The sequence below is a fragment of the Pyrus communis genome, chromosome 4, assembly GCF_041283825.1.
Source record: "Pyrus communis isolate YQ-2024b chromosome 4, ASM4128382v1, whole genome shotgun sequence".
In the NCBI taxonomy this organism is placed as follows: Eukaryota; Viridiplantae; Streptophyta; class Magnoliopsida; order Rosales; family Rosaceae; genus Pyrus; species Pyrus communis.
The window spans coordinates 11,764,059-11,789,857 of NC_142568.1; the positions used below are offsets into that span (position 1 = coordinate 11,764,059).

A 25,799-nucleotide genomic window follows, 5' to 3' on the forward strand; every position below is an offset into this window, starting at 1 on the left:
CAAAGTGTGGTGTGTGTCAAAAGAATCGATTCCTGTCGTACCAATGTGGGACAAAGCTTTACTGCACAGAAAGAAAGAGTTGAGACAAACAGAACCCTCCTAATATGGAACATAAAAAAGATTAAGAAACAATAAAAAACAACAAAGAAAAGGAAAAAGGAAAGAGAGAAAAGAAAAGAATAAATACGTTGGTAGTTGTCTGGCAATGGAGTTCAGGTATAATAGCCGTTTTTCTTTAGCTTTTTCTCCTCTCTTTCTTCACCTCCTTCCTTCCTTCGCCTTCCGACTCCAAAAAAAAGATATAGCTGCATTGATTCTCTCCATTGCCATTACCACCTTTCCTTCTCTCTCTCCTCCCTTATATACGTTTCTTTCTCTCTTCTTTTTAGAGAGAGAAAGAGAGAGAGATTGACAGTTCAGAGAGCAAAAGCAGCCATCATCACCCCAGAGAGGAAGAGGGAGAGAGAGAGAGTGATCTGAAATGGGTTCTTCAGGGCAGAGCAGCAGCAACTACGATCTGTCGTTCAAGATCTTGCTGATAGGAGACTCCGCCGTCGGCAAAAGTAGTCTGCTTGTTAGCTTCATCTCCAACTCTGTTGACGATCTTGCCCCCACCATTGGTATTATCAATCTTTTGAACCCCATCTTTTACATTTCATTTGGGAGGTGATAAAAATGTCATTTTGTTAATTCTTGTGTTACCGGTCTAATGAGATCAAATGTTATATATACATTTGTATACTGTTGGATCTATATTTGTACAAGGTAATGCTAGGGAGACCACTGTTTAGCCTAAATTTCGTAAATTATATATATGTCGTGGTTTGTTGACAATTAGATTATTACTCAAATGTTGATTAATGTGCTTATTTTCTATTGGTAATCCCATCACATTGTTTACAAATTTGGTCTGAAAAGTTGGTATAAATAGCGTTGTGATTAAGAAGAGAATATTGCAGATGCGGGCTAGGCAAGTTCGCCAGTGTGCCCACACTTGCACACAAGTTCCAATTCATCTTCATGTAGATTAGAGTAGTTTAGAAGCTCCAATTCATCTTCTTGTAGACTAGAGTAGTTTAGAATATCGTATTCAAGAATTTTCCAAGGAATGGGCTCAAAGAAGTTAGTAGCTTGAAGAACTTTGGGCATCTTGTGCAGAATTTGGTTTGATTGGGACAACCGGACAACCATTTGTAGTATATTTGATGAGTTTTGTTGCATTGTTCATAGGTGTGGATTTTAAAATCAAGCTGCTCACTGTAGCTGGGAAGAAAATCAAGATGACTATTTGGGACACAGGTAGAGAGAGCTTCACACCCAAATTTTCTTATCAATTTATATGATAAAATTTTAAATGATAAATTGGGAACAAATAACATTGTGTGTTGCAGCTGGACAGGAGAGGTTCAGAACATTAACAAGCTCTTACTACAGAAATGCCCAAGGAATCATCCTTGGTACGTTATCAAAGCTTTCGCCATTTTGATCTCGAAATCTTTATGTTTTCTGTAAGGAAAATGTGGCATTGCTTTCACCTCGGAAATATGAAGCTACTTCTCCTGCTTCTCTTAGTAGCGTCTGTTTTCGTATCATGGAACTATTACCTAATCTTAAGTTCTTAGAATACCTTGCATCCAACAGTTGCCTGATTTCAGCTAACGGATGACTCCTCCGCTTTGTTTTAGTGTATGATGTGACTCGGAGAGACACCTTTACGAACTTATCGGATGTGTGGGCTAAAGAAGTGGAACTGTACTCGACTAACCAGGACTGTGTCAAGATGCTTGTTGGGAATAAAGTTGATAGAGTAAGTTTCGTATTCGCTGTCTTATATTTTAAAACTTGATCCCAGAGAATGAACAAGAAGTGATTGATAGTTGTGGGGTGTTGTCTCTCGTAGTAAGCATACAGCCCGAAAAGGTCTTATTAACTTAGCTCCGTGTTCGTCCTATATTATCACAACCAAAGCAAGAAACGGATGAAATAGCTTGCGGTCCTCATCTCTATTTTGATCTCTATCTTTGAGAGATTCCATGTTTTTAGAAATCTGGTGAATCCTCTTCTTATTATCTCAACTTCTTGAATGAGTTACGAATCAATTCTTTGCAATTCCAGGAATCAGAAAGGGCTGTAAGTAGAGAAGAGGGGATTTCTCTTGCAAAAGATCTTGGATGTTTGTTTCTTGAATGTAGCGCTAAAACTCGAGAGAATGTGGAGCACTGCTTCAAAGAGCTAGCGTTGAAGGTACTTCCTAGAATGTTTTTCTTTTAAACACACTCGATAGAATTAGAACTGAAGTTCTCGTGCCAGATGGAACTGTATTTTACTTAAATGACAGATGCATATCCCTAAAAACTTGTTGACATAATTTTAGCAGTACAATTTTCTAATCATATTGCTAATTACTCAAGCTCAACGCAGTCGCCCTACGATTTTATTCCACACAGTATGTTTTTTTCTGTTCCTAATTCTAATCAACTGGGACTGTGCAACAGATAATGGAGGTTCCTAGTCTCTTGGAAGAAGGTTCGACCATGGCAAAGAGAAATATATTGAAGCAGAAACAGGAAAATCAAGCACCTCCTATCGGTAGTTGTTGCTCATAAAATGCCACCTTGTGCACCTCGTATGAAGCTCAACTCACATCAAGAACAGATCTTGTATATGTAATTTCGATGTTTTTTTCCGTCTTACTGCATAATTGTTTGTTTCAATCGTATAATGCACAAATTGGCACTCATACAACTTATGTATTAGCTTGTGTAAATGTAATTTCCTTGTTTTTCAGCCATGTTATGGAAAAAGAATTGCTTGTATTTTTATATAAACAGAGAAGAAAAAGAAAACAAAAAAAAAATCATTAGCAACATTTAATCCATAAACATGCCCATAAGTTTTCTGTCATTAGCAACACTTAATCCATATACATGTCCATAAGTTTTCTGTAGATCTCCACATGCTGAGTTCTGCAAGATCATTGCTATAAGAGAACTTTCTTACACCCGCGGCACGAAACGGATGTTTCACATTTATGGTCATATGCTCACACGACGTAGCAAATGTGAGACATCCGTTTTATGCACGTGGTGCAGGGAACATTTCTTTTCTGCCTTTGTTAACTATAAACGGTTTGGTCAGAAACTCAATAACCAAACTTGTTAAGATTGAGAGCTCCTCCTCCATGTTTGAAATTGATGCTATTGCTCAATGGTCCTTCCATGCTTTTGAGAAACTCCAGGAAGGTTTTCTTTCGCATCACGTGGAGCGATTCAAGTGAGATCCAATGATAGAAGCATATTTATGTGACTTAGTTAGCTTGTTTTCTTACATTTATGTTGTTAGTTCCTAGTTATTTTAGTATTTTAAGCTATTTTCGTGTGTTTGTAGGTCCAAATGGTTAAAGTGGCAAGAAAGTGCAATTTGGAGCAATTTGGAGCAGTTTTGGGCTTGGAATGGTTAGCACATGCTTGGAGCAAGGTGGATGGATGAAATTGAAGACCAAAGGAGGCTAGGAATCTGCTAAAGAGGTGGACGAAATTGGTTCAAGACTTGGAAGAAAAGGAATCAATCACAAAGAAGGAAACATAAGTCAAACTTTCTTATTTTGACTTAGTCAATCCTAATCTTTTCCTACTTATGTTCCAGCTATCAAAGGGGTTCCTAATCAATTTAAGACACCTAAATATAAATTCTAGAAGCCTTAATCCCAGCCAAAGAGGGATGGCGCACCTCCTTGCCCTTTCTCTTTTCCTTGCCGTGCAAGGCTTCACCTTGCCCTTTCCTATTTCCTATTTTCTGTCCTTGCCGCAAGTTTCCTATCCCTTTTCCCTTGGGATTCTGACTTCAATTCTCCTTTTCCTTGTGGATTTGGGGTCTAATTCTTTCCCAAAACATTTAATTAAAGTCATGATCCTTGCCCTAAAAGATATACATCCTGCCGCACCCATTCACACATAGATACAATCATATACATAATTCAGCCATCATTCATCCTTCTCTACACACACAGTCGCATCCTTCCATTCAACCATCATCCATACACACTTCCGCACCCTATCATCCATTATACTTCCCTGTCATTCATCAATCCTTCACCATAACACACCACAACCCAATTTCACACCCTTACACCCTTGTGCCGCAGCCTAGCAAGGAAAAAGGAGAGGAGAAGTAGCCTTGGACGTTTTTGCATTCAAGTTGGATTGTTGGAACGTTTTTAGGTGTAATCTATCTTTTGTTTTCAATGTCTAATTTAAATTCTCTTTGTTTTGCTGTGAACATGAGAGGCTAAACTTGTTTTAGCTAGAGGAGACTTTGAAACCATAATTATATTTGCAATATGAAGTGATTAATTCCAGTTGTGATTTCATAAATTGTGAATGCAATTTACTTAACCGTTTGATTAAGAACTTATTCTTGTATGTTGATTAAGGAGGCCTACTTAGTTTGCATGCATGAATTTGATGCTAGAATATAAGGGAGTTTCACATAATCGTTACAAACTTATATTTACAAGTACTAAAGGTTGCGTATCACAATCATGTTAAGTTAAATTCCTGGCATGAGTATCATGATGTCATAGTTACGAATGCCTTGTCAATGCTTATGATCTTTGCTTGTGTCTCTATTATGCAGTTCATGTAGGGAACTTGGAAAGAATAATTTGGTTGCCGATGTGTTGTCCATCCAATTCAATGACTTAAGGAAAATCTGAGGGTTAATTAGTGATGTCACGGTTAATCTGGGGTGTTGAGGTTCATGGTTTATTGAAAAAGCAACTGGAAATCAATTTGTATGCAAGTGTGTCATGTGTGGAAAAGGACCCTCTAGCTAGCTTATCACCCATCCATTCACTCAATTTCGTGCTAAACTTTGTTTAAATCTTTAAGTTACTTGTTTTTTACTTTAAATTCGTCAAAAACCCAATCCCTTTTACTTTGTTGTGTCAAATTAGCTAGAATCTGTCCAATTTGTGTTTTTAAGTGTTTTGAGTCAAGTTAAAGTTAGAATTCGTCCAAATTAAGTCCTAGTGTCTAATTTGAGTCTATTTGATTGTTTTATGCTGTTTTGAGTCTTTTTAATATGTTTTCAGTTCTTTGAGTTTAGTTAAGTGTTTTTAAGCCTAGTTTTATGTTTTTGAGTCAGTTTTGAGTAGATTACCAATCCCTCCTAATCCCCGGCCTAAAACGATCCCTACTTACATCTTTACTACAATTGTCAATAAGAAGGTTTAATTTGAGTGCTATCTTTTATCACATCATCCAACATAGATCCAACTTTCTATTGACTCATGAGATCCAACCGGTCCAAAAGGGACAACCATGACTCCTCTCTTCTTGAGAATCCCTACATCCTTTATCAATATATGGACAGCTCTCCCTCGAGCACAAGTTTAGGTTTGGCCTCAATGGGAAAATAAAACGGAGCACCTAACAACATTTCTTCACAGACCAAAAACTACAAGATCGCCCCCGTCTCAACACAAATGTACCCGACGGAATCATTCTTCAAGCCTAAGTAAGAATCCAGTTAAGACAAAGTTCTTCATGCTGTTCCCTCCCAATCCTTAGCAATAGGCATTAACAAGATTATGATCCCCCTTTCTACCTAACCCTCTTGGTCACGAAAAACCCATCAAAGATCAGGATTCAAGAATACATCCACTTTCTTTGATCATATGGCTGAAAGAGAATCTAAACTTGCATAACAGCGAACCTGAGTTTTTACAACAATCCAACTTGTTCCCGAAGGCTGTTCCAGTCTTTTGGGTTTGGAACTGTTTTGGGTGTGGAAGGTGGTGTTTCAAGGTTTAGGTTGACATGCCATAGCAGAGCTCCCTTCACATTTGGCAGGAAATCTGGGATGATGTTATTTATTTTGTTGACAGTTGGATCGAATGAAGTACAAAAATTAATAAGGGCGTGAGAGGTAAAAAAAGGCGTGAATAACACTATTTTTTTGTTTTTGTAACGTTATCATTTTTATTTCAAGTAAGTTGTCTTTTTGTCTTACTTTTCTCAACTTCCGTCTTCTGAAATGAGCAAATTACATGGGACGTGTTGGCTTCAACGTGCCATTTGAAAACAATAATGCATTGCCATGAGAGAACAAAATACACAACAATGTATTGTTGGATGGGAATGCAACTCGTTTTATGTAAGTCATTCTCCTTTACAAGATAACCAATATTAATCACAATACATGAATTAGTTGATGATGAGAAGCTCGCAGAATTGTATATTATACAAACTAATAGAAAAGCAAATGGCTCGTCTTCGTCAAGGATCTTCTTTGGTGTTACGATCATTTACACTAAACACAGGGCTTTACACCAATACTTCGTGGAAGAGTTCGGGCGTAATTGTGCAGGAAGCTTTTTGTTGAACTACAAGATTACGAAATTGTGTTCTGATGACTCTCGCTCAACTAATGACCAACAAAAGCAAAGAACATTGGGATCCTTGAAAAAAAATTCCGATAATAAAGCCTACTGGCACGCCATACCAGCAGAGGCAGTGTCCAAAAGTCTTCTAGCTTCTGGTAGGTCACTTGGGATCTGCCCGAATTTTCAATGAGAAAATCCACAACAGAGACTATAGCAAAATCAATTAATAAGTATAAAATTTCAAACACAAACCTTTCCATATAGGTTCGCCTTGGTAGGCAAAGCTCCAGATGCCAACAACAGTCTTATAACATCAGCATGTTCACCTCTTGCTGCATGATGAAGAGGCTGCAGAAGGTTTTTCAAAAAAATGACCACAAACATTTATGAAAATCAAGCCCCGTTACAACATTTAATACACAGTTCCCATTTGAAAGCAAGAATTCATTTTACCATCTAATTGTAAGAGTATATAACTGAATTAGTTAGATTGTGCCATCTGTCAGTAATACAGTGGCTAGATTGAAGACTATGGTTAGGACAGTTCAGATATGATAAGGTCAAGGCAGTATATAATATAGCTTGTGTAAGAAGATTGTAACAATGCAAAAATAATAAAGAAAAGAAGATTTCTTTCTCTCTCTCTCTAAGCTTCTCTGATTCTTTCTCTTCTCCCTTAACTCTTTTGTCTTTCTGGATTCTATGTATGGTATGGTTAACATGGTATCAGAGCAAGGTTTTACTTCTGGGGCTTCGTCATCTTCAGATCAAGGTTCTTTCTCAAATGGATTTCACAATTCTAATGGTTTTCATGGGAACTCTGGTCAATCTTCATTCTATAATGGGGGTCACAAGTCCAAATTTAAGGGTAAAGGCAAAGCTACGTATAATCAAGGTCAGAGATTTGGTTCGAATCAGGGACAAAAGTTTTATCATTCTAAACCTACCGTTCGGGATTTTGCTCCTGGTATACTTGGTAGTCCTTCTCAGGCTCACAATGGTAATTCTCTTTCCAATGTCATATGTCAAATATGTTCTCAACATGGACATTCTGCTGCTACATGTGTGTATAGATGTGCTGAATCTTCTGAGAATTGTCAAATCTGTGATAGAAGTAATCACACGGCTAAGACATGTTTTTACAGAAACAAAGAAAGGAATTATCCATCACAAATGACTGCTATGTATACTGTGTTTCCTGGTTCAATGCAATCTCAGTATATGAGTGCTATGCCTCCTGTGTCTAATATGTCCTCTGTGAATATGGTTCCTTCCATGAATGCATCTTCTTCCTATGCCATGAATGCATCTTCTGCCATGCCTAATCCAGTTTCTTCTCAAGTCTGGCTCACTGATTCCGGGGCAACCAATCACATGACGAATGAATTGAGTAATTTGTCCGTTGCTTCACCATATTCTCAAACTAACACAGTTCAAACAGCTGCTGGTGAAGGTTTGCAAGTCTCTCATATTGGCGATTCCCTTTTAAGGACTTCTCCACAGTCTATAAAATTGAATTCTGTTCTTTATGTTCCAAAGCTATCCCATAATCTGTTGTCAGTTCATCGTATTTGCCTTGACAATAACTGTTGGCTAATTTTTGATGCTGCTTGTTTTTGGATTCAGGACAAAGCCACAAGGAGAATCTTGTTTAAGGGCCTCTGCAACAATGGATTGTATCCCATTTCTTCATATCCTGTCATTCCTCATATTCCTCAAAAACAAGCCAATCAAGTTGTTGCTTGTCTTGGACACACTGTCACCTCAAACTTGTGGCACTCCAGACTAGGTCATCCCTCCAATCCTATTGTCTCTCTTATACTTAGGAAATCTAATGTTGCTATTAACAAGGATGTGTCTTCTATAGTTTGTCAAAGTTGTCTAGAAGGCAAATTTAGTAAACTTCCTTTCTGTTCATCTACTTCCAAATCTGTAATTCCTTTTCAAGTTGTACATAGTGACCTATGGGGTCCTGCACCTTGTGTATCTGTGGATGGATTCAAATACTATGTCATATTTGTTGATGAATGTACACGGTTTTGCTGGCTGTTTCCTTTGCGAAATAAATCAGATTTTGTCTCAGTGTTTGTTTCCTTCTATCAATATGTTTTTACCCAATTTTCAGCTCGAATTAAGATCTTGTAGAGTGATGGGGGGGGGGGGGAGAATACATTAGTAAATCTGTTCAATCTTTTCTTGCTCAACAAGGCATTCTTCATCACAAATCTTGTCCTTATACCCCTGAACAAAACGGGTTGGCTGAGAGAAAGCATAAACATATTGTTCAAACTGCCCTTACTATGTTACAAACTGCACATTTGCCTTCTAAATTTTGGACATTTGCCTGTCAAACAGCAATTTACTTAATAAACAGAATGCCATCGCCTGTTATTCATAATAATTCTCCCTTTGAACAATTATATTCTGTTATTCCAGATATTCATCATCTTCGAGTCTTCGGGTGTGCTTGTTTTCCATTGTTAAAACCTTATAATAGCAACAAGTTTCAACCTAGATCTACTAAGTGTATATTTTTGGGATATGCTTTGAATTACAAGGGGTACACTTGTTATGATCCCTGTCATGAGAAGACCTATATATCAAGACATGTTATTTTTAATGAGATAGACTTTCCATATGCCACAATGGTTGTCAAACCCAAGCTTTCTGTGTTACAATCATCTACTGCCTCTACAGTTCCCTGTTCCTCTGTGCTTCCTAATCTTGCTAATATCCTGGTTACCCCTTTCACATCCTGTTCTTCACCTCACTCCTCCAATCTGCACCATTCTCAGCCTAATATCCAATCTTCCTCTCAACCCTCCCCTGCTCCTCAATCCATTATTGTGCAAGATTCTTCTGTGGTACCTGAGTATAGCTCAGACACTTTGCATGTGGTTCATGACATTCCATCAATGAATCTGCACCCTATGCAGACACGTTCTAAAAGTGGGATTATCAAGAAGAAAGTTTTCTTGGCTTCTGTTAACAGTGCAGCTGAGGTTGATTTAACTACAATTGAACCAGCCTCTTATAAGTCAGCTTTGAAAGTTCCAGTCTGGTATTGTGCAATGCAAGAGGAGATTGCAGCTTTGCATTCACAGAATACATGGAGTTTGGTTGATCTGCCACCTAATAAGAATTTAGTTGGCTGTAAATGGGTGTTTAAAGTAAAAAGGAATGCTGATGGAAGCATTGCCAGACATAAGGCTCGGTTGGTAGCAAAGGGGTTTAGCCAGGAACAAGGTTTGGATTATGGGGAAACGTTTAGTCCTGTGGTCAAGCCTACCACAGTTCGATTAGTTCTTGCTCTTGCTGCTCAGTTTAATTGGCCCTTAAGACAACTTGATGTTAAAAATGCCTTCCTTCCTGGCATTTTAAATGAAGAGGTATACATGTCACAACCTCCCGGGTTTGAAGATTCTAGATATTCATACTTAGTATGCAAGTTACACAAGTCTCTTTATGGCTTAAAACAGGCTCCGAGGGCTTGGAATGATCGATTTACTCAGTTTTTACCATAGTTGGGTTTCAGCAATACATATTCTGATTCTTCACTGTTTGTTAAGTATGTTGGTGCTGACATTGTGATTCTTCTGTTGTATGTTGATGATATAATCATCACTGGAAGTGCAGCTGCAACAATTCAACAAGTCATTGCACAGTTAACCAAAGAATTTGAGCTTAAGGATCTTGGTCCTTTACATTTTTTCTTGGGTATTCAGATCACTAGAACTGCCTCTGGTTTGTTTCTATCTCAGGAAAAGTACATTCAAGATTTGTTGAAGAAATCTGATATGCTGGACTCCAAACCTGCTGCCACTCCTTGTTTGCCTTACCATAGGCTTAATAAGGATGATGGCCAACCGTTTAATAATCCAGCTCTATACAGAAGTATAGTTGGGGCTTTGCAGTATCTTGTATTTACCAGGCCTGACATAGCCTTTTCGGTTCATCAAGTTAGTCAGTTTATGCAGGTTCCCATGCTATCTCACTTCACTGCTGTCAAACGAATCTTAAGATATCTTAAAGGTTCTCTCAGTCATGGAATTAGTTACACCAGTGGAGAGTTGATCCTCAAGGCTTTTAGTGATGCTGACTGGGCAGGGGATCCTAATGATCGACGGTCCACTACTGGCTTGGTGGTATTCCTTGGCAATAATCCCATTGCTTGGTCCTCTAAGAAGCAACAGACTGTGTCTCGATCGTCCACTGAGGCGGAGTACAGGGCTTTATCAACTACTACTGCCGAGTTAGATTGGGTGCAGCAACTTCTTGCCTTTTTGAAGATCCCCCTCGAGTCTACTCCTGTTTTATTCTGTGACAATATGTCTGCTATTGCTCTCTCTTTTAATCCTGTCCAACATCAGCCTACAAAACACATTGAAGTCGATGTTCATTTTGTTCGAGAGCGTGTGGCTCACAAGCAGCTTCTCGTGCAGTTTGTCTCCTCCTCAGAACAGTTTGCTGATATTCTCACTAAAGGCCTCAGTTTCCCATTGTTTGCTACTCACTGTTCCAACCTCCAGCTTGGGTCCTCCCAACCTGAGCTTGAGGGGGGATGTAAGAGTATATAACTGAATTAGTTAGATTGTGCCATCTGTCAGTAATACAGTGGCTAGATTGAAGACTATGGTTAGGACAGTTCAGATATGATAAGGTCAAGGCAGTATATAATATAGCTTGCGTAAGAAGATTGTAACAATGCAAAAATAATAAAGAAAAGAAGATTTCTTTCTCTCTCTCTCTCTAAGCTTCTCTGATTCTTTCTCTTCTCCCTTAACTCTTCTGTCTTTCTGGATTCTATGTATGGTATGGTTAACACTAATCATCTATCTAAACTCCCACGTAAAACACAATAAAGATGGGATTCGAGTAATACTCACAGTATCACCTTCGGCATCAGCTGTTTCTAGCATTCTCTTTACACGGTCAGCATCATTAGCACTGTTACTCAAAAGTAGAACCACTTCGGTGTATCCTACATCAATCATTTAGGAAAAATAAAAAAATTGCATAGAAAGATAATTCACACATCGTAATAGTTAGAAAGTTTTTATAGCCTACCCATCATGCAAAGGAATTGCTCCATCTTCATCCTTAGCCTCCAAATTTGCTCCTCTCTCCAAAAGTAACTACATCCGAAGAATTATTCTCAGCTCAAAGTATTACTCAACAAAATGAAAACAAAACCACATACTAAGCAGACGACTGATCTGGACACAAGAAAGATTACCATATAGACAGGCCAGATGGAGAGCTATGTCTCCATCCTCCACTGCGTCATCGATGCTACCGACTAAGTTATCTGTATACAAATAAGAAAGAAGGGGATTGGGGAATACATCGGTAGAAATTAGATAACGCCGAGATATCAAAATGGAGCAATTAAATACCCCAAGAAAACAAATTTAATAAATCATGAATATTAGTACAATGAAATAAATAAAATGGGCAGGTATTTAAACGCATAAAAATCAAACGGCCCTTACGATAAACATTTTGCTTTTAGTCTTTGGTTACGATTTTTATATTAAATATTTGAAATTTAGAATAGAGGGGAAGTGCATAGAAGAGTAGAAGAATGATGGTCGGATAGATGTAGAAGAAATGTATCAAAAAATGATGGGAAAAGTGAAAATTCAAAATGTGTTGGGTATCCCACATTGGTGGCAAAAAGAAAAAAATAATGAGTTTAAATATGATTACCCCACTCTAACTAATATTGAGGTCTTTTGTAATAAAACTCCACTCTTTATTTAACAAATTTATTTATTTATTCTTTTAAGTTGCCCACCACCATCATCGTGGTCAACCTATTCCGAATAGGAGCAACCCACTCTATGACAACCCTTAGAGCAGTTCCACCGTGGTGTTTAGCCCGGTGGATAGGTGATGGAACAGTGCTAGATAGCCTGGCCTTGATGCTCCAGCGTGTGCCAGCTCGAGAGCCCGAATGCAACCTGACGCATGGCTGACGTCGCCTAGACATCAGCCACTTTTTTTATTTTTTCTGTCAGGTCTCAAACTCCTCCAACATCGCATTGATCTCGTCCACTATCCCCATCCTCTCCACCTACAGCGATGGTCACGGCGGAGGAGGATAAGGAGCTGACGGAGGATTCGGAGCATGCGATTCCGGTGTATGCGATGCGAGAGACGAAGACTGCGCAGCGGAGGACATGGCGGTGGAGGAGAAGAAGGGAAAGGAATGATAGGTAGCAGAGTAGTGGTTGGCAAGTAGGAAGAGGGAGAGGGAGATGAGGGCAATGGCCGTAATTTTGATGCAAGTTGGAGTCTTTAGCATGTCGGTGGCGGTGGCCACGACAGCCGTCATGATCGGATTTGATTTTCTCGGGAATGCGAAGTAAACAACTGGAAAATTTTGAAGGGAAAATAGAGGATGGGTGTTAATGGAAATTAAGTAATTTAATTAATTAAAAATTAAATGGAAAATTAAATAATCGCGGAGTAGACTTTGCAAAATTACAAATCTTATCCGAAATTACAAATAAAATTATTTTGTATTATTTTATAAATAAAAAAATAGTAATATTTTATTGTTAATTGTCAGGGCTATTCAGTGTAGGGGTGGAGATGCAAAAGGCGATTCCTGTTCATTAAGGGCAGTTACTGTTCACTGGGTGGATAACATAGTGGATAGCCCTAGGGGGCCTCCACCACGCTGGAACTGCTTTTAGGAAAGATCGAGTTAGATTTGTCCCGAATCATCAGTCCCTTGTCTTAGGTCAGACTTTTTTGTTTTTTATTTGAACAAACAATATTATCTACACTAAAAGAGAGGGAGGTGAGTATAGCTTTAAAATGAGCTAACAATGATATAGTTCAGGCGAGAATTGAACTTAACACCTCTTACTTAGAAATAAAGAGGAATACCACAATCAATATTCACACTCTCCAATTTTGGGTTGGTTTTCAGATTGTTGCACGAAATTTTTTATATTTTTGTATTGCACTACAAGGTATTGAATTTATATAAATTTATGTCTTTGGTCTGATCAACTATTTGATCTTTTATTAAAAGAAAAACTAATGAAAATGAGTAAATTGAATAGTACCAGAATTGACTTTTTAGTGTAAAAATATAATTTTTCGTTAAAGCGAACAATACCGATAACTTTTCATTAAAGTTCCATTTATTAAATTGATGGTATAATAAGCATGAGACCTGTATATAAGCTGACATATAAGCCATATTCATGCCACATAGACAAAGTAAAAACCTCAACACTTTGATGGAGGATTAGACATTCAAATAGACTAAGGGCTGGTTTGGTATTGCAGTGCTTTGAAAAAAAAAAGCTGCTTCTGCTGTGCTGTGAGAATAAGCTCATTTTTGTTGCTTTACATTTTCATTTTTTTTTTTCACCCAAAAATATGAAAATAAGCTGTTTTTAAGTGTTTACCAAACACCTTTTCGAGCTCAGCTTTTTTTGATATCCACTTTTTATAAAAGCACCTCAGTATCAAATCAGTACCAAATGTCTAAATTGATACAAATTCAAAATCACATGTGCAATGTGAAAAAATTAAGATATCATGGCTCATATTGAAGAACACATCAAACCTCGAGAATGTAAAATGTAGTTTGCCCTAAATGCTTCCTATCCACATTCTTGATCTATTATCTGATCTCAGTGGGGAGATGATGGCCACCGACGATGTTGAGAAGTGTCGTCGGTGCTTGGGTTGGATTTTGGGTTCTAATATTTTGTTATTATTTGGTAAATTTGAGAGTATGCTGGAGAAGTTTATTAGTTAAATCTTGAGGTACAAAAAGTTGAATTAAAACAAAATTTACTTAATTTTTTTTTTAGTCAACATTTACTTAATAATTAATATAGTCATAATTAACATAGCTGAGAAGTTTTATTAGTTGAGTGTTTGGTATTTAAGCGGGTACTTATGTATCATAAAATAAAAGAAGAAATACCGAAAATATATATATATATATTTTACTTTTTTAATAACATGTGAAACACCCGTGAATACCAAGTAACTTAATATCAAGTGGCTGGCCTCCGAGTTTCAGAATATTAGTTAGAACTTGGAATCATATTTTCAGAGAGGCGAATTTTGTAGCTGATGCTTTAGCCCATGTGGGCCTTACTTTAAATAATCCTTGCTTATGGGATTATTGCCTTGCTAGTTTTAGCTATGGAAGCTTTTAGATTTTGATCATTTGGATTATTGTTGTACTAGAGGCTTTCAGCTTTAATAATTTTTCTTTACAGATTAAAAAAGAAAAAACCGAGTACCCAAAAAAATCTCTCTCTCTATAATGGCGGTGAGCGAAATCCGAAGGAAAACTAGCTAGATAAACCTTGTGACTGGCAAGCATCTATCTTTCAACCAAGGTTTGAGAAAGCCTAGGTATGAACTCTTTTGTCCATGTCAAGCGTGAACTGATGTTTCAACACAAGCAAAGGCTTGTGTCAAACGTGAGTCAAAACACTATTAAATTAACATGAAAACGCATCTCGTGCGTAAGTTACAAACATGTACATCAAGTTAATTGAAACCTTTTGAACTAGTTCTAGAGTACTTTTTATCCATTCAAGTCCCACAAACAAGAAATGCATTTTGCATGCCACACAACCACATGGTTATGCCTAATTACCTAGTATGCGATGTACCAATGGTACATTAAAAAATATTCTGGCTCGCTAATGAGTCGTTTGATAACCATTTCATTTTTAGGTTTTGTTTTCACTCCCTTCAAAAATGAATAGCTTTTTGTAACTACTTTTAGTTTTAAAAATATGAAATTTAAAAACAAAAAACTGAAAACTACTTTGTTGAGTTTTCATAAATTAGCATTTAGCTTACAGCTTTCATTTTTTTTATAATTAAAAAATGAAAATGGTTACCAAATAAGATTTCGGTTTTTACTTTTTAGTTTTCAAAAAAGTAAAAAAAAAAAAGCAAAATGGTTAATTATGAAACGGCTTCTAAATATATGTAGTATTATGATATATCTTTTTCGTAGCAGTTACATATTAGTGTTCAAATTTGATCGTTCATTTTTAAGGGGGATTCAATGCTCTATTGCATAGTAGAAAAAAAACAAAAAAAGAAATATACGATGTAAGACTTGAATGTATTACATATAATATATATATATATATATATATATATATATATATATCACATTTTTGATGATATCGCTAATCATTCTTAAAGATGCATCACATTTGCAAATAAATATCACCTCTTAAAAATGTGTTGTGTATACACATACAAACTTTAAGGGTGTTCTATCCACACATTCTTTTTTACTTCTCACACATTTCTTGTTAATTTCTGTTATTTGATTTTCTTTAATTCATTTGATCGGACAATCGAAAATTAAAAGGATGTGTAAGAAGTTACTTAAAAAAGGATGTGTGGATACCATACCTCATAACTTTAGTGTTATGATTTGAAAGTACAGTTTAAACTTTGCAACCGTTGTAACCGTTGCATGCTTACCAATTAATTGCGTTTCAGCGGTACTGTTTACAAATAAATGAGTAATATTAGGGAGACTAAATTGTAGACCAGATTTTGTAAATTAAATGACATGAAAGTTGATGATTGGATTATTACTTAAGTGTTGATTAACATGTTTATTTCCTATTGGTGACATATTATTCAATTTACAAATTTAGTTTTCTTAGCATTACTCATAAATATACGAGTAATGTTATTCATACCATATTTTTATACCACTTTAGGTAGCATTTGATGTGGACATGCACATCATTTAAAAAATTTACAAAACCCAAGGAAATGAAGGAAAAGACTCCTCGTATACCACAATCATCATTTAATTAACTAGTTTTTCTTAATTATTAGTTTATTAAATAATGAACTAAATTTAAAAATCTAATTAATTCAAATGATGTGGTTGTCCACATCAAATACCACCTAAGATAGTATGAAAATATAATACAAAAACATGGTATGAATGTATTTCTCTAAATATAGCATCATGCTCGATAGTTTTAATTGGATAAAGTAACAAACGGCCACGGAAGGGGATTTTCTTATATATTACCATTATTGCCGCCATGAACGGCCATGGAGATGATAGCTCTCCCCTGGGTCCAATAATCAACGACATCTGTGCGTTTCTCAGTGACCTTTCGCAAACAAAGCTCCACTATGTCAGACGGGAGGAAAGCCAGGTGGCTCACAGGCTTGCTCGCACTGGAGTTGGAAGTTTTCAGGAGTTAACATGGCTGACGGAACCTCCAGACTTAATTTTGGATGCTTTATTTGAAGATGCATTAAGTTAATTTGTATTTGCGATGTGAGGATAGTAAAAATTTGTTTATTTGTGCGAGATGCTCTTTTTCCTTTTGACCGGATTGAAAGTCATGGCAAAGTTTTTATCGAGATCCATGTTAGCAGACTATCCACACTTTGTACGAATTCCCCTCTTGTCAATGAATATTGTACTTTCTATAAAAATAAATAAATAAATAAATAACAAACGGAATAAAAGAGCACGCGTGTGGTATACCACTTTCTTATATAAATGGATGGAAAATGCAAAGGTAGATCGATCCATAAAAGATGGGCGGTTAGCTTAGAGCTACTGGCTTTGCTTCCCATCCGTTTAAACTTTTATTTGCATTTTGTCAGTTATATGAAACAGACAGACAGAGACAAATGCTTTTAGTTTTCTTGTAAACCAAACAAGCGAACCTAATCCCTACTTTCGGTTCAGGTTTTGGTGGTGCCAAACTCATTCCAATTGCCATGCCTTATACCCTTCTTAAAACTCTAAGGTGCTCTGAAGTGTAGAATACGCCGGAGTATATATTCAGTACAAAAACAACGTAGCCAAAAATTTAATACACAAGTCAGTTAATTCCCCAAAAGAATTGATCAATTTCAACTATATGATTAAATTTTGGGCATGTATAAAGAATCAACAATGAATATTGAATAAGTAACAAATAATGTTAACTATTAATTGGGCCACATTGATTTTGGGGGTTTCTAGTTAGCTAGCTGTGTTTTAGTAATGGCAACCCATCAAAGGACAGGCAGAGAAGATGATGACTTGTTCCTTCTTGGGGCCAAGGGGAAACTTATTGGTTTCCTGCAGGCGCTCTTCTTCTGGCGCAGGAAGATTAAGATCCAACTGCAAAACATTTCGTGGTCTCTTTGATCCCGATTGAGACTGAGGAGGACTACTCATGGTTGCTACTGCTGTTGTTGTTGCAGCTGTGTTTATGAATGTTCTATGCCTCCTCATATGACCCCCTAAAGCTTGACCAGATGTGAACTCCGCGCCACACACCGAACACTCATGAACCTTATTGGCTTTGTTGTTGTTGTTGTTGTTATAACAAGGACTAGTAGCACTGCTCAATGCCCTGAAAGCCGTATTCGAAATTTGTAATGACAACATGGTGCTTGTGTTGTTAAACCGATCAAATTCCTCCGCTTCTTCCACAAACGACAACGCTTTCTTATTTTCTTGCGTTGTGCTGTTAATATTAACCTGCTTACCAGGTTTCTTGTGACTGGCTCTATGTCCACCAAGCGCTTGAAATGATGGGAAGCACCGGTCACATGTCTTGCACTGATACAAACATAACCCGGTCGAAGCTGCAGCTGAAGCCGCCTTATTGTTGTTAACCAAACTAGGGTTTTGGGGTTTGGGGATGGAATTGCCTTGCGCCAAAAGAATCAAACAGTTCGCCATGTCCTCCTCTTCCTCCGTACTGATCTCTGTGAATTGATCAGCTGAGCTGGCTGGTGAGGCTGTGGGACCAACAACATCAGTACTATCTCTTCTGGGACCTACAAGGCCTTCATTGTTAAAATGCTTGAAATAAACATGTTGGAATAATGGTAGGCTAGTCAATTTTCTTGTTCAAAGTTAGGCAAGTTACCATAGTCAAGCAAGTTAGGTAAGTTAGGCAAAATTAGGTTTATGTTCTTTTTCTTCCCTATATATATGTTTCATCTTGTAATTGTTTCATTAAGCAATTCATCTTGTAATTGTTTCATCAAGCAAATATACAAAACCATCTTCAACACTTCTCTCTCATGGCTTAGGGTTTTGTATTTTATCATGGTATCAGAGCACCGTTTCTGGTGACTCTGAATACCCCACCTATCTTCAACGCTTCCGCACCACAACCAACAACATCGTCATCATGAGTGATTCAGGAACCAACACAAAACCATTAGAGATGGCTACTGATCTCTCGAACCCGTTTTTTATTACACCCCTCTGATCAACCTGGGAACATCTTGGTCTCCAAAACCCTTCAAGGAGACAACTACAACACATGGGTTTAATCCATGAGTATGGCCTTAACGGTCAAGAACAAACTTGGTTTTGTTGACGGGACGATCAACAAACCAAGTGAGGATAATTTTGAGGAGCTGCAGCAAGGGAATCTACTGCACAACGAGGTATCTCCTCTATCTATCTCCACCACTCGGATCAACCTAGTGCAATCCTCGTACCACAACCATTGGTGGAAGACAACTACAACACATGGGTTTAATCCATGAGTATGGCCTTAACGGTCAAGAACAAACTTGGTTTTGTTGACGGGACGATCAACAAACCAAGTGAGGATAATTTTGAGGAGCTGCAGCAAGGGAATCTACTGCACAACGAGGTATCTCTCACTCGTCATAACAACAGTTTGCAAGTGATGCATTTGACAAGCCATAGGCTGCACAACGAGGTAACTCCTCTATTAAATGCTCATATTGTGATAAAAAAAAAAAATATCATACCGGAGATCGGTATTTCTATCTCAATGGTTTTCCACCGGGGCACAAATACCATGGCAAAAAGACGATTCTTCCTAACAAGAAGATACCTGCGGCTAATCAAACAAAGACTAGCAGTGAAGTCGCCACAGTCACGGATCAGCACCGTCATGAAACCAACGGTGACAGCCCCAAGTTCACTCCTGAAAAGTACAACCAAATCATGGCCATGCTCAAGGAAAACAACTTGGATGGTAATCCTCACCATTTTGCAAACGTCACAGGACATGGCTACGAGGAGGACGATTGGCCTGGGCAAGCGATATAATGGGCTCTATTACTTGTCGTCAACACAAAATCCTCATTTAGCTCACAATGTCAACCGTCATTCAAACCTTTGGCACCCACTAAGCTCGGCACAATTTGAGGTCTTAATTAGCAAGTTGAGTGTCATCGACATTCACACTCCAACTTGAGGGGGAGTGTTAAAATGCTTGAAATAAACATGTTGGAATAATGGTAGGCTAGTCAATTTTCTTGTTCAAAGTTAGGCAAGTTACCATAGTCAAGCAAGTTAGGTAAGTTAGGCAAAATTAGGTTTATGTTCTTTTTCTTCCCTATATATATGTTTCATCTTGTAATTGTTTCATTAAGCAATTCATCTTGTAATTGTTTCATCAAGCAAATATACAAAACCATCTTCAACACTTCTCTCTCATGGCTTAGGGTTTTGTATTTTATCATTCATGTTGAAGATGATCATGATCATAGCCTACACTTGATGAGCTTGAAGCTGTTGTAGCTATGGCAGAAAGCGGGGAAGCCAAACGTTGCCGTTTTGTGCGTTTTCCCTTGATGATCATCATCTGAGCCTGATCCTTATAACCCAAAACAGCTTCATCCTGATCTTGGTGATCTGAAGCTTCCATCATCATCATCATCGATCTCGATCTGTTGCAGCACCACACCAGCAACCCTACCAATAAAAACGTTTCGAAAATTTGAAACCAGAGAGAGAGAGAGAGAGAGAGAGAGAGAGAGAGAGAGAGAGATGGAATTGAAGAAGCAACGTTAAGAAAGTGGGGAGGGTGCAATTATAGTGGTGAGATAGAGCGAGTTTTAAGTAGTAGAGGAGTCTAAAAAAAAGTCGCCCAGGTGATGAATAGTATAGTAACCTTGAGTTTTTGTGCCAAGGTTGGCGCTTTTAATTTCCAACCTTGGAAGTTATATATAGAAATATATAAAACAAGGCATATATATATAAATGTATTTGTGTGTGTGAGTGATCGAATATATCTATCTTTGAAGCATTTATACAGAAACAATACAGGTGTGTATTGAGGGAGGGAGGGAGAGAGAGAGAGAGAGATTAGCTAGATGCAATGTAAGTGTGAGGAAGCGAGGCAACGAGTGAGATTCGGTTGGCTTTGAAGCAAACCCATTACTTTTTTCAAACGATTCCTGTCTGGAGAGGAAGAAAATTGGTTTGCAAGCCTGTGACTGCCACAGAATTTGTGCTTCTCCTCCCACCCTTTTTTTTACTCTTTTTTGGTAAATTTGCTTTTCTTGCTTGTGTGTGTTTGTTAAATTATTGCCTGTTTGAACTATTTTTGGGTTTTTACAGTGTAGTTTAACAAATCTGACACACTGACCATTTGTACCATATTTATCGACCATCTTACTGACTATATTATAGGTGAGAGAGATAACAATGAGCAATGCTGTATTACTTACTCTTAACTAATTAACTAATTTAAAAACTTATCACCCAAATGTTTGAAATTTGGTGGTTGGAGATCTTTGTGACTTTGTGAGGATGGGATTTTGATAAGTTTTAACTATTAATAGATTGGAAATTCATGACTGACTTAATCAAACTGGCTTAAACAATTCATGATGCAGTTGACCCACCCACTTCATATTATACACTAATCTCACTTCTTGGATGGACAATAACCCAAGAATCACGCTGGGCCTATGCTATGATCCAATTATTCGATTGACATTTCATGCTCCCTCGAATCATTAGGGCAGCTGCACCAGGGTAATAAAATAAATAATTAACACTTTCTTAGTATAACTTAGCAGCAGAATTACATGAAGGCTTATAATTTTACGAGGCAATCAAAGTGCAAGCATTCCTCTGCTAAATTTCTATCTCTGGGGACACAGTTAGATTTACTACCACCATGTATCCGCATTCTGACCGAGTATCGAACATATCTCAGTCTCCATACATCATCTTACAAAGCACGCAAAAAAAAAAATTAGAAATATCCAACTAATTTTTAAGATTTGGGAAGAAAAAAAATGTAAAAGTTATAGCTATCAGCTAATCTGGTTCATGAGATTTAATTAGTTAACCCTAGTGGCACTGGAATGAAGAGAGCAAATGGTACCTAGATTGTAAGTCAGCGTTGTCTAATTAGATAATTATCTTATTAGATGAGCTGCTAATTATTGATGACTTGTATATTATGAATTAATGTGACATAAAAAAAAAACAACAAGATGACTGGTGCATGCATATTCTATGTCCAATGATTGACAATAACAGCAAGAGTACAAGTACAACCAATGCCAAATATTAGAGAGAATGCTAATATTAATATATTCTGGAAAAAGGAATGTTGGAAAGAAAACTTTTAAGTTTTTCCTTCCAATACATAACTATCATCCCATTATTTATTAATTAACAATTAACACCTCTCCGTTCCTTCCTTCGACAAACTGTAATACCTCTCTCAAGTTAGTAAACACCATAATCTCGTTTTAATTTTTTATACTGAACTTATTACAAACTTTCATATACGTCGGTTATGTATAACAACTAGTGAGACCATACCATACATATATATTTATAGTATATTATATATTTAAGAAAAAGAGTTTATATATTTTGGGTCATAGTTATGGGTGATTACGTGTCACTTTGTTACTTGACAAAGCCAAGATATATACCAAAAAAAAAAAAAAAATTTAAATACTTTGGACGGTGACCAAAAGTAGAGGGTAGAGTATTGTGGAGTAGAGGGTAGAGAGAGGAATGGGTGTGTAGGGAGAGATTCTTGGCGTAAGGAATTGTAGGGTGAGGAGGGGCTGTGTTGTGAGGGGCACGTAAATGCCAAGGCCAGCATCAGCAGTAGTTAGTGACCCAAAGTAAAGCATCAAATTCAATTATTTTTTATTATTTTTTAGGGATTGGTGATACTTAACATGGGGTTTGCTTCATTAATTTTCCTTTGCCCTACTCTTTTCTTGTATGCATGATCATGTCCAACACACTCACATATAAATATTATATACTAGGCATTTTCGTGTCCTTGAGATTAATATAACTACTCACTTTGGTTCCTGGGTTTAAAAGTGATAGATATGGTCTCTGAATTTATCTACCGTCAATCATTTTGGTAATTCCATTAAAAATTTCTGTTAAATAAGGATAAAATGACAATAATACTCTCAATTTTGTCAAATCATTTTGACTCATTGTTTATTAATTAAGGTTTTTTTTGTCATTTTGGTCTTTATTTAACAGAGATTTTCATGAAAGGACCAAAATGATAAACAATGGACAAACTCAGTGACCACTTTTATCGATTGCAAATCTCAAGGACCAAGTGTAAAGTTATGCTAGTCTTACGGATCATTTTGTGGCTAAAATGCCTTTTATATACTACTACTTCTCATCCACTCCTTATCCTCAAAAGCTTTTATGCATCTAAAATATTAGAGTATTTGTTAGAACTAAAATAGAGAGAGAGAGAGAGAGAGAGAGAGAGAGAGAGAGAGAGAGAGAGAGAGAGAGAGAGATTGGGAAGGAGAAATCAAAGTAAATAAAGCTTGTGAGAATGACTTTAATTCAATGCCATTTCACATAAATATCAAAGCTTAAAGCAAAGCCCATTGTAAATAAATTGCTTAAAATAAATAAAACTTAAAGATAACTACTATTATTATGGGAAGGGCTACAGTGTTGCACAATTCATATTATAATAATGTATAGTATATAGTATAGGATGTGCTATTATACTGCACCAATCATATTAATACCAAAATTAATGATAATAAGGAAAAATTAAATATTAAGTTATTATACTTCCTCTCCCCTTTCTAACGTGGTCATGTACAAAACCATAATATCTGTAAGATCCTATTAGTTGCTCAGGAAGTAGCAGTAATGGATCCATCAAGTTTTGGAGTCAAGAGTAGAGATTGAGAATTATGGGATGACCAAACCGTTGGATCTGACCCAAAATTTTATTTCGGATTTTATCCATTGTATTGGGTACGGATGAAAGGATAATGAACAACTTCAATGAAGGAAGCATTTCCATCCAAGATAAGGAAATTGGACTTTGAAAAATGCAATGATTTTACCGTTGGATCTTTATGAGATTTTAACATATTATGGGAGAGAATACATGAAACAACTTTTATGAAGGAAAAGTTTCTATTTGAGTACTAGAGGTTGGAGTTTCAAAGTTCGTAACACGACTGTTGAATTTTCTGCGATTTCAAGTCTGTATTTCTTTTTTGCTTCTACCAATAATAATATAGTCATACAACAAGATATATACTTCCTTTAAGAAAATTAGTCGTACTGAGGTAAGAGTAGGGATGGGCAATTGGTATGGCGGGCGGGTAACCAAGGTTATTTACCCATAACCGTTTATGTTCATACCCACGTAACCGTTTACCCAGTGGGTAAATGAAGGAAAATTTGTGAAAAACAAGTTCATTTGAGCAACATCAACAACATGCAATTAACAATTAAAAGGCGGAATCATGTTTATATGCACTCAAAAACAAAACTTAACCCATGAACTTCAAAGCCTAGTAGATAGGTGAACCAAGACTCAACTCAAAACAAAGTGAGTTGAGAAATCAATACCTTTGTAGATTCCTCTTTGCATAAGCAAAGGCTAATCACCCAAAGAGAGGGCCTTCATTCCTTGCATCTTAGATCCATGGATTTGGATGGATGAAAAGGTTTCTCCAAGTTCCCAAAATTGAAAACCTCTAAGTCTCCACACCAAGGCATATTGTAGAAGAAATGAGTGACCTTGGAGGAGTTTGATTGCTAGATGATCCCTCCAAGGTGGCTGAAATTTTAGAGAGAAAGGAGAGCTTGTGTTCTCATCATTTCCCCAAAAATAACCCTTAATGAATTTTGGCTATAAAGTCATACTTATTCCTTAATTCATTTGAGTGGCAAACTTGTAAATAAGTCCAAAACCACTCCTTCTTTAACATGGGATTTATTGGGCTATTTGGGCCTTTGTGAATCATTATTCATTAAGTTGTCACACAACTTAAGTCAATGGACTTGACGTTCGAAGCCCATTGGGCCTTAAGGTCCAAAACTATCCCGAGGTCTTTTAACGAACTTATTCGTTTGATTAATAATCATATTAATTAATCCTTGCCATAAATAATTAAACCATTTAATTATTCTTACTCATCTCCGTTGAATCTTCAATCTCTACCTTACACGGTGTACGATCCATTAGGTTCCTTTTAGCGAGGCAGTGGGCGATTCAAACTCTTTCAAATCGATTGTGAATTGGAACTTACTTTCAATTCTCCCGTTAGTGATAATACACTTTTAGGGCTTCCACAAACCATGGTTGACGCCTAGCAGCATGTCATGGTTACCCAAGCTAATCAGAAGAGGTGGAGAACCTATTCAGTTTTAGGATTACAAATGCAATACGGTCTTTCTCTAATACAATACTCTTGACCACATTGTTTGGTTTGATAGTTTATTCATGTCTACTATCCAATGTGAGTCTTGTGCTTATATGATTACCTTGAATGTGATTTGGAACACATTCCTAAATCTCATTCATACTTTGGCCAAAGATTCTTAATCATATCATAGAGTATTCTCCCTCAAACAGTTTGAAGGTTAGAGATCCCTTGTTGCGCATTCACTTGCCTCCATGGCTAAGTGGCTTAACCCCAACGATGCCGTGGACACCCTCCTGATGGAGTGACTTTGACATAATCAAAGATTAAGGACCTAACCACAAGACAACTGTGATGCCTCAGGTCAAAAGACTAATTTGCATTATCCCAATCATGAGTTCTCATGTGACATGAATATGAGAACTCTTCGTTGATCGTGTTCAGTGAACTCATTCTCTATTGAGCACCTACGTACTTGTCTTGATGTCACACACACCAATGACTCGAGACTAGTCACTCTCCCTGAGAGAAGACATAGCACGTACTGATCTTAACGGACTGTCAATGCCCAATTGACAATCCTATGATCATGAACGTTTAGGATGTGTCAACGAAAGAATGGTCTCATGAATCTAACTTCTTTAGATCGCATTCTTCCAATCACATATTCCTTGGACTTATCGTTTAAGCATATAACATTTATATGAGATGGCTCAAACAATAATCTTTGCCCTTTACATTTAAACTACATTAGTTTAACATTGTGAAATGTCCGTAAAGTATCATCATATGATTGGTTTTAGGGCACATTTCCAACAGTAAATGCATAAACGGTTATACCCATACCCATAACCATTTATAAACGGTTAATCATATCCATAATCGTGTACCATTTACCCATTTAACCATAACCATACCCGTTTATCCTTTTTTTTACCCATTTACCCCTTTTTCACCCGTCTATATACTTTTT

The 25,799-nt window shown here is 37.0% G+C and overlaps 2 protein-coding genes and 1 pseudogene across 2 annotated transcripts; 1 reads left to right on the forward strand and 2 right to left on the reverse strand.

The window, feature by feature from the left end:
• Positions 1-207: 207 nt before the first annotated feature.
• Positions 208-2,791, forward strand: LOC148697433 (ras-related protein RABC2a-like). The gene is made up of 6 exons (XM_088692469.1): positions 208-620; positions 1,231-1,299; positions 1,392-1,457; positions 1,686-1,807; positions 2,116-2,244; positions 2,496-2,791. Exons 1-6 carry the CDS (start codon positions 482-484, stop codon positions 2,604-2,606), a joined length of 636 nt encoding a protein of 211 aa, XP_088548595.1. The 5' UTR covers positions 208-481; the 3' UTR covers positions 2,607-2,791.
• A 3,511-nt stretch (positions 2,792-6,302) lies between these two features.
• On the reverse strand, positions 6,303-12,517 carry LOC148697434 (uncharacterized; annotated as a pseudogene).
• A 4,747-nt stretch (positions 12,518-17,264) lies between these two features.
• Positions 17,265-20,540, reverse strand: LOC137744046 (zinc finger protein ZAT5). The gene is made up of 2 exons (XM_088692470.1): positions 19,885-20,540; positions 17,265-18,221 (listed from the first exon to the last, which is right to left on the reverse strand). Exons 1-2 carry the CDS (start codon positions 20,074-20,076, stop codon positions 17,415-17,417), a joined length of 999 nt encoding a protein of 332 aa, XP_088548596.1. The 5' UTR covers positions 20,077-20,540; the 3' UTR covers positions 17,265-17,414.
• Between the last annotated feature and the right edge of the window lie 5,259 nt (positions 20,541-25,799).